Below are 17,267 nucleotides of genomic sequence, written 5' to 3' on the forward strand. Positions count from 1 at the left end.
TACTATGTGCTATAGAAAGTGCTGGGTATGCAACTGCAAACAAAACATGTATGATCTCTGCCCTCACATTGGTTACAGTGTAATAGAGACAAGCAATCAAATAAATATGCTAAAGAAAATATTAAAATTGCAGTAAGTCCTTTGAAAGAAAAACAAAAAGATTATGAATAATAATAGCAGGCCTTGCTGAGGAAGTGAGATTTAACCTGAAACCTTTAAAAAAAAAAAAAAAAAAGGCCTCAAGTACTTACTGAGAGAGTAAATGAGAATCCAGGCAGAAGGACAAGCATGTGTGGTCCTCAGGGAGGAAAGACAAGCACACTACAGGAACTGAAAGGCCAGTATGACTGAAGCACTGTCAACACATGGAAGCTGACAGAAGTCAGTATATTTAGGCCCCCCATAACCAAGTTAAGAATTTAGTATCTTATGCTAAGTGCCACAACAGGAAATCAGGAGGCAGAGAATAAAGTGACCATTCTAGTAGTAGCCCAAACAAGAGTTGACAGGCTAAAACTTAACTAAGGTGATGGCAACTGAATGTATTGAAATATTGGAGACAGAAATCAATACAACTGAAGCACGATTCCCCAGGCTTACGACTTAAGCAGAGTGACCCGAGGCAATATTTTTAAGTAAGATGTAGAAGATTATAGAATGATCGAATTTATTGAAGATAGAGAGATATCTAGAGTTCAGGTCCAGGGACGCGCCTGGCTGGCTCAGTCAGTAGAGCATACAATTCTTGATCTCGGCGTCATGAGTTCAAGCCCCACATTGGGTGTACAGCTTCCTTTAAAAGAAAACAATTTAGATCTATTCACATTCAAGTGAAGACTTCACATAAATAGCTGAATGTAACAATTCAGCTCAGATGACAGATATGGGATGGATATCACAAACAATGGCAGTCACTGGCATATACACAACAGCAAAGGGATGAGATTATTATAGGAAGACAATGTATACCAAGTAAAAGAAAAAGAAGGTCCAAGGCCAAGCAGGACTACTTGTTGGAAATAACATGAAAAAGGAAGAGCTTGCAAAGATTAGAGAGTACCAGGGACATAGTAGGAAAGATATATATTTTTTAAGATTTTATTTATTCATGAGAGACACAAAGAGAAGGCAGAAACATAGGCAGGGAGAAGCAGGCTTCTTGCAGGGAGCCCAATGTGGGACTTGATTCTGGAACTCCGGGATCATGCCCTAAGCTGAAGGCAGACGCTCAACCACTGAGCCACCCAGGTGTCCCAGGAGGAAAGATTTTTAAAAAGCATGGTTTTCAGGAGAAAAGAGAAGGGTGTGCCTCAAGGAAAAAGCAATCACCTGTACAGAGCTACCAAGAGGCCTGAAAGGATGAGAGCTGAGAAGCACCCACTGAATTCAGTAATACAATAGTCACTGGTGATTTTTCATGTAAGCAGTTTCAAGAGCAGAGTACACAATAGTGCAGCTTGAAAAAGGAATGGGAGACGAGCAAGTAGGAGCTCTTCTGAAAATCTTGGCCATGACATGGGGCAGACAATTAGGGTAGTAATCCAAAAGGAGTGTGGCTATCAAAGAAATATTTTATAAAAACAGGAGTCATTAGAGCATGCCTGAATGCCAATGGGAATGACTTAGTAGATAAAGGGATTTTAAAATATAAAGAGGGTCCAAGTCCCTGCTCTGCTGTGTCGGGTACACTTGGACCCAAGCTCGAGCTTGTAAATAAACCCTCGTGTGTTTGCATCGGAAAAAAATAAATAAAATAAAAATAAAAATAAAAATAAAATAAAATAAAATATAAAGAGGAGGAGGATGACCAAAGGAAGAAGCCTTTGTAACATGAAGGAAAAATAAGAATAATACAGATACAAGTAAATTTGAAATTAGGTGTTGGAAGGAAGAATTTCTGGTGTGATAGTTTCTATTTTCTCAATGAAATATGACGCAAAGTTACAAATTCAAAGTGTGTCTAGAAAACACTTAAGGGGGTCCTACAGCTTAAGGATAATGAAGAAAGAATGCAATTGCTGTTGTGAAAAATGCATGGCCAAATAACCAGAAGAGAAAAACAAAATAGAGGAAAGAATAAGAAAAGCTTCACAGCACAGACTATATTTGAGAAGGATTCTTAAAAGTGATGACCTAAAAGGATGAATGGAATTTCAATAGTCAGAGGAAGGGCATTCTAATAAGAAAACAGCAGAGGAGGACAAGAGAAAAATCCTCCTATCCCCTCAAGTAGCTGCCCTATTTCCTTCCTTGCCATCAACTTCTTAAAAGGGTACATATTGTCGACACTACTACTCCTCCACCATTTATTCCCTAACTTAATCTCTTGCCAATTTACTAAAGCTGTTCACCCCAAGATCCTTCTATGTATTAACTCTAGTGCTTTTTCTCAGTTTTTTTTAATCTATTACAGTTTTATTCAACACTGTATGATGCATCTTCCCCCTTAAAATTATGTTTTCCTTGGTTTTCTTGGGTGCTCCTTTGATCTCATTGATCATTTCCTGTCTCCTTTTCTCCCCTCCATCCATTTAAAGGTAGAGTTATCCGTAAGATTTTCCCTTCTATGTTTATAGACCCCCTCACAGTGATATAATGTACTTGCACAACTTTAATTTCAATGCAACAAACTTTTATTAAGCATATGCTATATGCCAGACACTATTCTAAACTCTGAGAAAGTTGTTCTCAGATCAGGTTTCATTATCAGATTCAACTGGAGAGTATTAGCATGTAGACTGCTGAGCTCCATGACTGTAAGTTAAGCAGTCTGGGACAGGGCTTACAAACGCTGTTTTTTAAAGCTCCACAGATGATTCTGTCACACAGCCATATCTAAATACTGTTTTCCACTTTATGTATGTCTTAGTATGACAGGCAAGATGCTTAATGATCTCAACTCTATCTTACCCGCCTCTTCTTCCATGATACTAAATACCCTGTCTCCCTTACATTCCAGTAATACTCAGTGACTCATAATTGCCCAAACATGCTAGTTGTCTCAGTTTGGTACCTTTGCATAGGTTGTCAACCCTACCATCACTAGTGTTCCTGCTATAAATATATTTATCTCTGTTGCTTGCCCGTTTTCTGTTCATTCCTTTGAAACTCAGTTCAAACAAATCTGAGACACTATTAACCGTTATAGATCTCAACAAGCCCACCATAATAATGATGAAAGCTCTTGTACTGGGAATGTTAAGAACCTGACATAATGTTTGGCTAGGCAATATTATATCCTATTGGTAAAAAGGACCCATTGAAATAATGCTATGAGATGATGAGTTTACCTTTCAGAAAGATTCCAATGGCCATATGGAGCTATACTCACAGGGAAAAGAGATTGGAGTAGAACTAAAATACTCTTGCCATAACCCAAACGTAATAAAAGCAAGAACAATGGCAGTGGCAATGCAAAGAAGGGAATGGATTCAAGAATTACTGGGGTGGGGGAACCTGGGTGGTTCAATCGATTTAAGCATCTACCTTTGGCTCAGGTCACGATCCCAAAGTCCTGGGATCAAACCCCATATTGGGCTCCCTGCTTGGCGGGAGTTTGCTTCTCCCTCTCCCTCTGCCTCCCCTCCTTCCTACTTGTTCTTTCCCTCTCTCAAATAAATAAAATCTTAAAAAAAAAAAAAGCATACCTAATTAGGTGTGAGGGGTGGAGGAAAGGGGAATCTCACATAATACCCAGATTTCTGACTTGGGAGACCAGAGAAATTAATTAAGGCAGTACTATTAATTAAGGTAAATCACAAGACAGGATGCGGCCTAAGAGAAGAGGGCTATAGCCAGGAAGCTTTGCAGAAAATCAACAATTAAGGGGCATCTGAAAAAAGCCAAGCCTATTCAAGCACCTGAGAGGGAAGGGTCAGAAGGAGAATTGGGAGACACTTAATAAAACATGAGTAGTTTCAAGAATGAGTGAAATGTCAACACTGTCAAATTCTGCCCATGAGGAGGTCACCGGTGAGTTTTCTATGTGTAGTTTCAAAGAAGTGGTAGAAGCAGAAGACAACCACAATAGGGTAAGAAGGAAATGGAACTACCAGGTGACAGTAGCAGACTGAGCATTCATGTATTACTGTTCTCTGCCAAATATCACACAAAAATGACAATAAAAAAAAGAGGCATAAAGATATAAGAACAAAGAAAATCAAAGAGAAGTCCCTAACAGGTAACATTTGTCAAAAAATTACAGAAAACAAAAAAATAAAAATAAAAATAAAAAAAATAATAAAATTTAAAAAATTACAGAAAACAGAAAATGGATGGTCAAGAAGTAACTGCCTCAGAGACCAAAGAGCCTATTGTAGGGAAAGCCACTTAGAAACAAGCATGTGGGCAGCCCAGGTGGCTCAGTGGTTTAGCACTGCCTTCTGCCTGAGGTGTAATCCTGGAGACCCAGGATCGAGTTCCACATTGGGCACCCTGCGCGGAGCCTGCTTCTCCCTCTGCCTGTGTTTCCGCCTCTCTCTCTCTCTGAATAAATAAGTAAACAAAATCATAAAAAAAAAAAGAAACAAAAACAAGCATGATTCCATTCTAACACTATGGACAAACTCAGGAATTAAAACCGTCCAGTAGATCTCTCTTAGAAAGGGTGGAGACACAGCTGAAAACCAAATAAAATCTGTAGTTTACCTAAAAGTATTATATCCATGTTAACTACTTCATTTTAATAAGTACAGATTTGCTAGATAAAATACGGGATGCTCATTTAATTTTTGCATTTCAGGGAAACAATTTTTTATGGAAGTAGGTCTAATGCAGTATTTGTAGTATTTAATTTTTATACGAATAATTATTTGTTGTTTATCTGAAATTCAAAATTAACTGGGCAATCAAAATTAACTTTTTATTTGCTATATCTGACAACTCTAGATAAATGTACTATGGTTATGGAAAATATTAATAGGGGAAGGTGAGTGAAGGATACACAGGAACTCTGTGCTGTCTTTCTAACTCTTCTGTAAATTTAAAATGATTTCAAAATAAAAAGCTAAAAAAGATGAAGCTTATAAAGATTGTTAATGACGTGAGAAAAAGCTGTTATATGAAAAAAAGCATATAACAGAGCTGTCTATTCATTATGATATCGCTGTGTTTTTTTCTTAGAAATCACCCAAATTACTACTCCTAAGAGCTTCTTGTGTGTCTATCGCAATTATTTTATTTTTGTAAGATTTTATTTATTTATTCATGAGAGACACACAGATCGAGAGAGGCAGAGACATAGGCAGAGGGAGAAGCAGGCTCCCTGCTGGGAGACTGATGCGGAACTAGATCCCAGGACCCCGGGATCACGATCTGAGCCAAAGGCAGATGCTCAACCATGAGCCACCTGGGTGCCTCAAAACATCAAATATTAATAGCAATTATTGCTAGACAATCATATTCTGAATTGTTTCTATTTCTTCGTGCTTTTTGTATTTCCAACTTTTCTATAATAAGCATATATCTAATAATTTTAAGTTTTAAGTAGTAAATGTAAAGTTCATTTGCAACTTTGTGTTCACAGGAAGAAAGGAGGAGGAAAATGTATGCATTGCACTAGAGGAATAAAAATAATAAACATTGTCAAATGGCTGTCCTAAACCCTACTTACCATATTCCTAATTTCATTTCTATAATTAAGTTTATAGAAAAACTCTGGAGATTATAATACACAGACAGCTCCTATTTTCTGAATGGAAAGAGTGGGTGGGAAATAGAGCGAACTACTGCCTTCAGAGAGTACCAAGTTACCAATCTCATAATGACCTTCTCTGTCTACTCACTTCTGAGGCACCATGGCAACTGAGAACCTCAGAATATCAAGGAAGGAGCATTGAGAGTAAAGGGTTTGGAAAGCTGCTGGGGGAAGGGAGAAAGCTTAGGGAAGCTCAATGAGAAATGTGAAGAAAGCCAAAACATAAGAACACTCTCACAGGCCCATCTAAAAGCAAAGCCATAATATAAACCCAAAACTAGAGCCATTCATTTAACTACAAAATTCACTAAAATATCATCATTACCACAACACTAAATTGTTTTGCTGTAAGTGCTATAACTGTTAAAAATGTAGAATGGTAAATTATCCTTTATTTTTCCTTCTATTTCTCTCTATACCATCAAATTATTACCAGTAGCCATATACTTTCATGATTTGCTTAAAGATTTTATTTATTTATTCATGAGAGACACAGAGAGGAGCAGAGATATAGGCAGAGTTAGAAGCAGGCTTCCCGTGGGGAGCCTGATGTGGGACTCGATCCTGGGACCCCAGAATCGTGCCCTAAGCTGAAGGCAGATGCTCAACCACTGAGCTACCCAGGCGTTCCTGCTAACTTCCTTTTAAAAAAACTGCTAGGCACTGTCACAACAAAAGGAGGGGGTATACTATGATAGATTTAAGGAAATTTAAGCGACAGAATATACAATGTATGGTCTTGGATAGGAGTCTGGATGAACCAGCATTCTGGAGTCAACTGCAGAAACTGGAATACAGCTGATGTATATACTAAATGAGATGAAAATTTATTGAAATAGAAAAGTGGGGGGCAGCCCGGGTGGCTCAGCGGTTTAAGCGCGCCTTCAGCCCGAGGTGTGATCCTGGAGACCCAGGATCGAGTCCCATGTCGGGCTCTCTGCATGGAGCCTGCTTCTCCCTCTCCCTGTGTCTCTGTCCCTCTCTCTCTGTGTCTCTCATGAATTGAAAGAAGAAAGAAAGAAAGAAAGAAAGAAAGAAAGAAAGAAAGAAAGAAAGAAAGAAAGAAAGAAAGAAAGAAAGAAAGAAAGAAAGAAAGAAAGAAAGAAAGAAATAGAAAAGTGGGAATACTTGACAAAAAAAAAAAAAGCACAGATTATGAAACCATGTATACAGGATGATCTCAGTTCAGTGGAAAGAAATGCATATATGTATACACACACACACACACACACACACACACACACACACACACACATAGATAAGGATCCAGAAGACTATACAGTGGTATTAACAGGAGTAATCTCTGGTTGGGGGATATACAAGGCTTTATTTTTGCCTTCTTATTTTTTTTTTCAGGGTTTTCTTTTTTAAAGACTTTTTATTTATTTATTCATGAGAGAGACAGAGCAAGAGAGAGAGAGAGAGGTAGAGACACAGAGGGAGAAGCAAGCTCCATGCAGGGAGCCTGACATAGGACTAGATTCAGGGTCTCCAGGATCACACCCTGGGCTGAAGGCGGCGCTAAACCGCTGAGCCACCAGGTTGCCCTGTTTTCAGGGTTTTTTTAACACTTCTTTAATAAAGCATTACTTAGAGGGGCAGCCCAGGTGGCTCAGCGGTTTAGCGCCGCCTTCAGCCCAGGGCACGATCCTGGAGACCCAGGATCGAGTCCCGCATCGGGCTCCCTGCGTGGAGCCTGCTTCTCCCTCTGCCTGTGTCTCCGCCTCTCTCTCTGTGTCTCTCATGAATAAATAAATAAAATCTTAAAAAAAAAAAGTATTACTTAGAAATATATTTTTTAACTTTAGTATTTTCTGACTTCCATATCTTTTTTTTTTAAAGATTTTATTTATTTTATATTAGAAAGAGTGTGCTCACAAGCAGAGAGAGGGGGAGAAGGAGAAGGGGAGAGAAGATCCCAAGTAAACTTACCACTGAGCACAGAGCTGAACACAAGAGTTGGAGGCTTAACGGAATGAGCCACTCAGGCACACTTAACTTCTCTTTTTAATAAGGTTAACATTTAATCATAGGAAAATTACTCAAAGAGAACATCAGCATATCTATTATACACAGCGCTCTAGTTTAGCATCATGGCTGACAGTATGGGCTCTGACTGGATCCAATACACAGTTAGCTGTGTGACCTTGGGCATGTTGTTTAGCCTGTGTTGCAGTTCCCCATCCATAAATTGTGGCTAATGATAGTACATGACTTACCTCACGAGGTTGTTGTAAACTGTGTGGTACTCCACGTAGAGCACAGTGTCTAGCATATAGTAAAGCACTTGATGAAGTTACCTATTAATACTATTATTATTCTCATTAGTCAGTGAGAAAACAGATTGCTAATTCTTACAGATAATGTGAAAAATAGAGGAGCCTGGGTGGCTCAGTCGGTTAAAACATCTGCTTTCAGCTCAGGTCCTGAGGGTTGATCCCAGGGTCCTGGGATTGAACCCGGAGTCTGGTTTCCTGCTCAGCAGGGATCCTGCTTCTGCCTCTCCCCCCTGCTTATGTTTTTTCTCTCTCTCAAATAAATAAAATCTTAAAAAAAAAAAAAAAAGGAAAATAAGATAGGATGTAGTAGCACTAGATCAGCTTTACCTCACTATCCTTGTCCCCTAAATTTCCAAAATTCCCTCTTGACAATGGGAACAAAAGCTGAAAGCCACTCACAGATCCTCTCAGAATCTCACCTCATTGCTATTTCTCCTAGATGAAGGTCCATACAGCTCTATGATATGCATTTTATTTTTTTTTTAAATTTTTAAATTTTTATTTATTTATGATAGTCACAGAGAGAGAGAGAGAGGCAGAGACACAAGCAGAGGGAGAAGCAGGCTCCATGCACCGGGAGCCCGATGTGGGATTCGATCCCAGGTCTCCAGGATCGCGCCCTGGGCCAAAGGCAGGCGCCAAACCGCTGCGCCACCCAGGGATCCCCTATGATATGCATTTTAAATGCCAGTATAATTAAATGAGTAGTGTTCTATTCAGTTTCAGGTATACAATACAGTGATTCAATAACTCTATTAATTATGCAGTGCTTGTCACAGTTAAGAGTACTCTTCTCTTAATTCCCTTCACCTATTTCATCAATCCCCCCATCCATCTCCTTTTTTTAAAAAAAAAAAAAAAGATTTATTTATTTATTCATTCAGAGAGAGAGAGAGAGAGGTAGGCAGAGACACAGGCAGAGGGAGAAGCAGGCCCCACTCAGGGAGCCCGATGTGGGACTCGATCCTGGGTCTCCAGAATCACGCCCTGGGCTGCAGGCGGAGCTAAACCGCTGCGCCACTGGGGCTGCCCCATCCATCTCCTTCTTTGTGTTTTTTTTAAAGTATATGACCAGGGGGTGCCTGGCTAGGCTCAGACAGTTAAGCATCCAACTGTTGATCTCAGCTCAGGTCTTGATCTCGAGGTCATAAGTTTAAGCCCTGCACTGGGCTCCATGCTGAACATGAAGCCTACTTCTAGGATCATCTAGGAGATGATCCCCAACTCAGTATATTACCCGTATTTCATGACTGGTATAATTAGACAAACTTTACAGATTATTTCTAATTACAAAATGGCTTTAAAACTCAATACTTAGATTTTTCTGAAGAGTCAAAAACACTTCATAGGCAATCGCATATATGGATTGTAAATTTTCTGAAATGTTGATACAGTACTTTTCTTTCTAGACCAGAAAAAAAGATAGTAATGTAACTCACCTCAAGGAGCCTTTCCTGAGTGAACTTAATCTCTTCCTCCTACCAAAGAAGCAACTGCTATCTTTAACCCATCTATAGAGCATCATATGATGGATTTATGTATACAAAAATAACAGGAATTACAGATTGTTCTCAAATGAAATCACCATTAACATCCTTGCTAATTATAAAATGTTGGCTGTTTGATACTTTAGCCATTTATTTTAAGAAGCTTAAGGGAAAACTGAGATAGGGTTTCAAATACTATAACATGAATTATAGGATAAAGAAGGTTTAAAGAAATCACACTACCCTAAGAGAGACCCAACTATGAGGCTCACCTGTTTCCAACTGGATTTCAAACAGAATTCAGTATACTAGTTGACAAAACGGATTAAAGTCTTTGTTTGGTTGATAGCGTGATTATGGAGTGATCTGGATTTACCCTGCATTGTAAATATTCAGAACAATCTGACTTCAAGTGGCATCCCACAAGGAACAGATGTCATTATTCATGCAACCAGATAGCTCTATTATATCCTACAAAATCACGCTTAAGTTCTCAAAATTAAAATGCCTATAGTCTTCAATGGTCTTTCTTCTCAAATATTCAATTAAATATTAATAATGAGGTTCAGAAATCTATCAGCCTAGCTGACATATCAATCCCTTGCTGATCTTATCTAAAAATAAAAAGTAAATTGGCACCTGGGTGGCTCAGTGGTGGAGCGTTTGCCTTTGGCTCAGGTCATGATCCCGAGATTCTGGGATCAAGCTCTGCATCAGGCTCACCGAGGTAGCCTGCTTCTCCTTCTGCTTGTGTCTCTGCCTCTCTCTCTGTGTGTCTCTCATGAATAAATAAATAAAATCCTTAAATTAATTAATAGCAAGCCAAAGCACAGGTGTCTACAATGAGGCTTATATAGTTCCACAATACTTTTTTTAGGATATTATTTTCAAATGTTTGGGTTGTAAAGCTTAGATTGATTTTATTTTTAAGTTATCTCTACACCCAACATGGGGCTTGAACTCACAACTCCAAGCTCAAGAGTTGCATGCTCCACTGACTGAGCCAGGCAGATACCCCTCGGACATAAAGCACAGAAAGTGATTCTCCTTCAGTGATGCTCTAGAAAATTTGTGATAAAAGTCATCTCCATCACTGGAACAGTCTATTTTCTATTCCTGCCTACCCATCATGACCATTAGGTTTTTCATTTAGCAATAAAAAACCAAGCCCTAAACTTGAGAGGCCCACTCTCATTCTATACCATGGCAGTCACATTACTTGGTTTTAGATGACCTTTAGTAATCACCTCTTAGAAATGCAGCTGCCCCTTTAATCTATATTGCCTATAAAAGATTAGATTGTTCATTCAGGAAGCTAATCCTAAATTCACCCAGTCTCTAACTCTGGGCTCAAAGAGTGAAAAAAGGGTTTCTGAACCACTATCTTCATTTTCATAGATGAAGAAAATGAGTCCAAAGAGGTAATTTTTATGAATTCTCTGTGGTCACATTATCTAATTGGTGGTAGATGCAAGAACAAAGTTCTCTCTAATATCAAGCAAATTTGACTCAAATTAACCCCAAGGATACCATATCCACAAATGACTTAGAAATGGATCAATGGAAAACATGTGTTCTATTTTGAAACATTAAATAGCTAAGAAGCAAGTGGAAATTCCTCAGACTGCTGATCACACTTCAATCCATGGCTCTTCCACAAGCTATGGGCATGGGTTTTCCAACAGAAGCGCTTGCAAAAATATTCTCAGGCACTCATACCACTGACCACACAGTCTTTGCAATAAGAGCCATAGATTTTGGGAATAACTTGGCAACTACAAGCTGCCTTGCAAATCACTGGCTAGTTTCCTATAATGGTGTTTATATCATCATTGCTAAACTTGCAATTTCCTAATCCAACAAATGGACAGTCTGTTTCACACGGTCTCAAATTGGACAAATTTCTCAAGGTGCTGCTGTGTGGCTTTAAGAATTTAGATTTAAAAAAAAAAAAAAAAGAATTTAGATTTAACCCGGTCTTTCCCAACAGGAGCATTACGACAGTTTGAGGACAATTCCTGGCTATGTGAGATTATCTAGTACATTGAAGAAGGTTTAGAATCATTGGTCCTCTGTCCCTTAAATGCAAGTGTACAGTAGTAGTCCTCCCTTATCTGTGGTCTCATGTTCCAAGGTTTCCATTACCCACAGTCCACTCCCATCTGGAAGCAGATGATCCTTCTCCTAACACATCATGAGAAGGTCAATAGTAGCCTAAAGCTATGTCACAATGCCTACATCATTCACCTCACTTCATCTCATCATGTAGGCATTTTATCCTCACATCATCACAACAAGGGTGAGTTTGGTATATGATTTTTGAGAGAGAGAAACTACATTCACATAACTTTTATTATAACATATTATTATAACTATTCTATTTTATTATTAGTTATTACTGTTAATCTTTTACCATGCCTAATTTATAAATTTTAAAAAAATTTTAAGATTTTATTTATTTATTTATGAAAGACACAGAGAGAGAGGCAGAGACATAGAGAGAGAAGCAGGCTCCCTTCCAGGAGCCTGATGCAGGATTTGATCCTGGAATCCTGCGATCACGCTGTGAGCCGAAGGCAAATGCTTAACTGCTGAGCCACCCAGGCATCCCTGTAAATTAAACTTTAACATAGGTTATGTATGTATAGGAAAAAACATAGTATATAGAGGTTCCGTACTATCTGCAGTTTCAGGCATCCACTGAGGGTCCTGGAATGTATCCCCTCTAGTCCCGCCAGTCACCACCCCCACACATTTACAAATGACCTTGAAGGGTTAAGATATCACCACCAGTATTAGCCTTCAGGTCAACCATTAAGTGAGCTATAAAGTTCTAAAAAATGTTTATATAAAGACTTGACCCCTTTTATCTGCCACAAAATACTGCCCTCTATTCCTCTTTTTAAAAGCCCAGAGATTAGATAAAATCCTTTGTTCATTGATTTCTGAAAACCAACTTTGTCTGAACTAGCTATATAATTAAGACACTTATTGTCAGGGAAGTAGAGTAGGAAAGTTACTGAAATGGAATCAGGGCACTTGATTCTGAATTCCAGTCTTCCAGCTATTCACCCTTAGGCAAGTTATTTCCCCTCTTTAGGCTTCAGTTCTCTCATCTACTTAAATAAAAGGCATTAGACTACATTATCTCTCTGGTTCACTGCAGTTCTAGGAATCCGTGACATAAAACCTAATTGGCTTAACTCTTTTCTTTTGACCTCTACATAGCTAAATGGGGGTGACCATCAACACTTACTACCCTATGTTTCAGAAGCAAGAACCCCAAAGTCCCAGGAGAGTTACATTTAGCCAGACGCAGAATGGGATTTTACTACACAGTCTGTATCTTGAGTATATAAAAAGGAGCTTAATTATTTTAGTGATCCATTAATAATAGAAGTACCAAGATAATAACAGCAATAGCCACTCTAACTAATGTTTATCTCTGCTAGACCTATCATCTCAAACCTGGCTGTACATTAGAATCACATGGATAGTTTAAAAGAAAAATGCCCCAGCTCCAAACCAAGCCAATATCAAATGAATCAGAATCTCTGGAGATGAGTCTCATTTCTTAAGCCTCCATCAAGTGATTCTGATGTACAGTGAAAACCAAGAACTACTAATCCACACCCTGTAATCCAAGAAATGTGGAGCAAATGACCAAAGGTTAGTATATCACATACTAGTCGTATAATCAAACATCAATAAATAAGAATAATCTAGTGTTGCTATTTACTGACATTCTATATTACATATAAAGAATTCCATTTCTAGAGAAAAAGGAGAGGTCTATAACAACCTTTTATTCCTGCCACAGGTTGTTACTGAGGACTGACCCCGCCAGAAATAGATTATACCTTTCTGACATAGTAAAGCAGTTCAAAGAAAGATTACTATAAATCTGCGCAACCCTGCAAAAGTCTTATCAACCATTAAGATAGTTACAACATGAAAGTAGTACAGAAAACAAAATTCCTCAACCTAATTCTCACTGACTAGATGTCACTAAGAGACCTAGTATGTAGAAAGAACAGGAGAAAGTTGAGAGGAATATTTAGGAAAAGATACTTTGAAAACTACACTTCATGCCAAATATATCATTTCTCATTTATTCACCAAAGTTTCAAGTCCAGTGATGCAGGAAAAAGTGGAACAATCTTTTTTTTTTTTTTAAGATTTTATTTATTTATTCATGAGAGACACACACAGAGAGAGAGAGAGAGAGAGAGAGAGAGAGAGAGAGAGAGAGAGAAGCAGAGACACAGGCAGAGGGAGAAGCAGGCTCCATGCAGGGAGCCTGATGTGGGACTGGATCCCGGGTCTCCAGGATCACACCCTGGGCTGCAGGCGGCGCTAAACCGCTGTGCCACCGGGGCTGCCCAAAGTGGAACAATCTTGGCTAAAATTATTCTTGCTCTTTCCAGAACAAAATCAATGAAACCAATAGGTCATGTTAAATAAGTAAAACATTAAATTTCTGTCTTACCTCATGTGTAAGGCCAAGCCGTCCTGTAGGCTGGAGATCCCCAAGTCAGAAAGTGTATCTGAGCCAACAGAAGCTGGTGATAGAGAGCCCTCCTTCTCCTCCAGGAGATCCAGCTTCACCAGGTTGCTAATTTCATCCTCTGAGTTATCTTCAGACACAGAACCAATTATGAATCGGGAGTGCTGGTTCAGCTCCAGAGGTTTGGCCAAGGGGGATGGTTCATCCATTATTCTTTCAAAATGAGCTCTCAAAGCTATGAAGAAAATAGTGAGAAAACCAGGTTATGGATAATAATCTGTATCAGAGGATAGTCACAGATTACACCTAATATACTACAGCTGGCACTTGGAAGAAACATAGTTTGACAACTAGTTTCTTTGATTATTCTATTTCAGGGCCTCTGTTTTCTACAAGGGAAGAAAATCTAGATCATGATAACTATGCCTAAAAAAATAAATTAGCTCCCTCTTCCTTAAAGAAATCTCCTTCAAAAAACCATAAGCCATTCCCAATCTCTATCAATTTGATAATGTCCAAGAGATAATTATGAATAATGGAGAAATCTTTGCAGTAGGTGAAAGCTGCTCATAATATTGTACTTCAGTTGTCAGTACTGAGGAGGAGAATGAGAGAAAAAATTTGGGGAGCATTGTGGTCATTTCAAACAAGGTATTTAGAGTAAAATGCATAACTATCACTTCATTCCAACACTATACTGTGAGAGGCTCTGAATTTTACGTAAGTTATTTTTGTATAAGTATATACACATAAAATATATGGACGTTGATACCTTAATACACACACATACACACACACACACACACACACACACAGTCTGCTTTAAAGTAAATTCCAGATGGGTATTTTTTTTTTAAGATTCTATTTATTTATTCTTGAGAGAGACAGAGAGAGGCAGAGACACAGGCAGCGGGAGAAGCAGGCTCCATGCAGGGAGCCTGATGTGGGACTTGATCTCAGGTCTCCAGGATCATGCCCTGGGCTGAAGGCTACGCTAAACCACTGAGCCACCCAGGCTGCCCCAGATGGGTATTTTTTAATTAGAAAAAGAAATCTTTACTTGTCCTCATGAGTTTTTTCTTCAATTACAATTGTTAAAAAATTCACCCCAAAATGTCTACTTTGGGCTCTAATGTGCTGATATTGATAGGGAGAAAATGAATCTATCAAATTCAAAATCTATAATTAAAAATAAGGGAGGGGTCATCTCAATTAAGTGTAAGTTCTGTAGGTATAGGGCCTTATTAGTCAGAATTAAATATTTCCAACTACTATCAAACTAATTAACAAAGACCAGAACATAGTTCAAAGCCCACAATAACAATAAAAACCAAAGCTAAAAGAAACAATATTTATTCTGTCATTCAAAAAATCCTATAAAAAAAACTTTCAGAACTACATATCAACTCAGAATTGAACTGCTTGCAGCCTAACAATTTTAATTTGGAAAGGAATATTCCCAATCTTGATTTTGAGGTACTCTAAGAGATGGTATATCAATAGGTAAAAAAAATCTATTAATAAATTATGTTGTAGACTACTTTGAAGTGTAAGAGTAGGTAGAGAGCAATATTCTTTGGCATAAGATAACAAAACATCAAGATTTAAAAATGTTTGGAAATCATCATTAAACATGTTAAAATGACATGTGCACCATTATTCTTGTGTGATTTGTGAATCAGAGCTTACTCATTTACAAAGACAAAATAAAATAGTATTTGTAAACGATATATCAGTGGTTCTCAAAAAGTGTAGTTTCAGAGCAGCAGCAGCAGCAGCAGCAGCACTGGGGTATCTTTTAAAAGATTCTTGGGCCCTACCACAGAGCAATTAACTGTATCAGAATCTACAGGTCGGGGCCCAGTAATGTATATTTTAACAAGTCCTAAAATTTGAGAACCATTCTGCTAGAAGAATAAAACTAACAAATTGCCAGGAATGCTAAAAAAAAGTTACTTGTAGATATTTCCTAAGAGTGAGTTAGAGATTACTTAAATTAACTTATTTTAAAAACTAGAATCAGGAGATACCTGGATGGCTCAGTTGGTTAAGTGTCTGTCTTTGGCTCAGGTCATGATCCCAGTGTCCTGAGATAAAGATCTGCATTGGGCTACCTGCTTAGTGCTCCCCCTGCTTGTGCTCTCTAGCTCTCTCTCTCACTCGCTCTCAAATAAATAAATAAAATCTTTAAGAAAAAAAAAAAAACTAGAATCATATAAATAGCATGCAACAGGAAAAAACTGACATCTAAATTTACATGTCTCCCTTGGAATATTAGATTTCTTTAAAATAATTTTTAAATGTCTCCAAATTTTATTAAGATAGTTACTTCCAGAAATCTAAAAGAAAACCAAATCATTTAAAAAGAAAAAAAGCAGGGATCCCTGAGTGGCCCAGTGGTCTAGCACCTGCCTTCGGCCCAGGGTGTGATCCTGGAGTCCCAATGCAAGTCCCACATTGGGCTCCCTGCATGGAGCCTGCTTCTCCCTCTGCCTGTGTCTCTGCCTCTCTCTGTGTGTCTCTCATGAATAAATAAATAAAATCTTTAAAAAAGAAATTAAAAAGAAAAAAGGAAGAAAGGAAAAAGTGAGAAAAGGAGAAAGTAAGGGAAGGAAGGAAGGAAAGTTCTAACAGATTGACCCCTTTGAAGAACACCAAAAGATACAGCAACAAAAAAGACTACTTCATATTTTAGAGCAGTAAATAATCAAGTTTAAAAAAATAATGAGACCCTCTCCCCCTGCAAAATTCCAAATTCCATCTCAACTAACACAGAAAACACAGGCTGCCTTCTTCACAGGAGAAATAAATAAGGCACTCAGGGGCATGTTCTAGTTTATAGTCTGACCAAAATTAAATGACTACACACACAAAAAAAAAAAATTCATGAGAAAAGAGCACTTCTCTAATTCCATGGGAGAAGGAAAAGAAATGGATCAATAAATGAGAGGCTTCTTAAGGTCAACTTCAAATTCTTCTTTCCTGGCTAAGAAGAACATGAAGGCAGCCTCCCCTGAAGTGTTGCAAAGATTGGAAGCAGCTCAGTTGTCAGCAGTTAAAGAGCCTATCTACCAACCAGCAATTCTACTGAATGGTATCCCCAGGCACAAGCCCACAAACCACCAGAAAAGAGAGGTCATGTATGGAAAATCACTGAGTAGCTGTCCAGAAATTCTAGAAGCTACTTTACAGCCTGTCCCATTTCCATTGATTCTAGTCCTGTATTAAAGAGAAGGAGGGGGTAGGGGCTGGAATACTACCATTGTCAGACCATTCACTTCAGGTTATCCCCTATATCT

The 17,267-nt window shown here is 38.4% G+C and overlaps 1 protein-coding gene across 7 annotated transcripts in view; it reads right to left on the reverse strand.

The window, feature by feature from the left end:
* The window catches only part of ACACA (acetyl-CoA carboxylase alpha), a 289,228-nt gene that overhangs the window by 210,094 nt on the left and 61,867 nt on the right, over window positions 1-17,267 (reverse strand). For all 7 annotated transcript variants that reach the window (XM_055322849.1, XM_055322873.1, XM_055322865.1 and 4 more), the window contains one exon: window positions 13,951-14,203. In XM_055322849.1, coding sequence (XP_055178824.1) covers window positions 13,951-14,203 — 253 coding nt within the window. The remainder of the gene's footprint in view (window positions 1-13,950; window positions 14,204-17,267) is intronic.

This window comes from Nyctereutes procyonoides, unplaced genomic scaffold (assembly GCF_905146905.1).
Source record: "Nyctereutes procyonoides isolate TBG_1078 unplaced genomic scaffold, NYPRO_anot_genome, whole genome shotgun sequence".
NCBI classification, from domain to species: domain Eukaryota; kingdom Metazoa; phylum Chordata; class Mammalia; order Carnivora; family Canidae; genus Nyctereutes; species Nyctereutes procyonoides.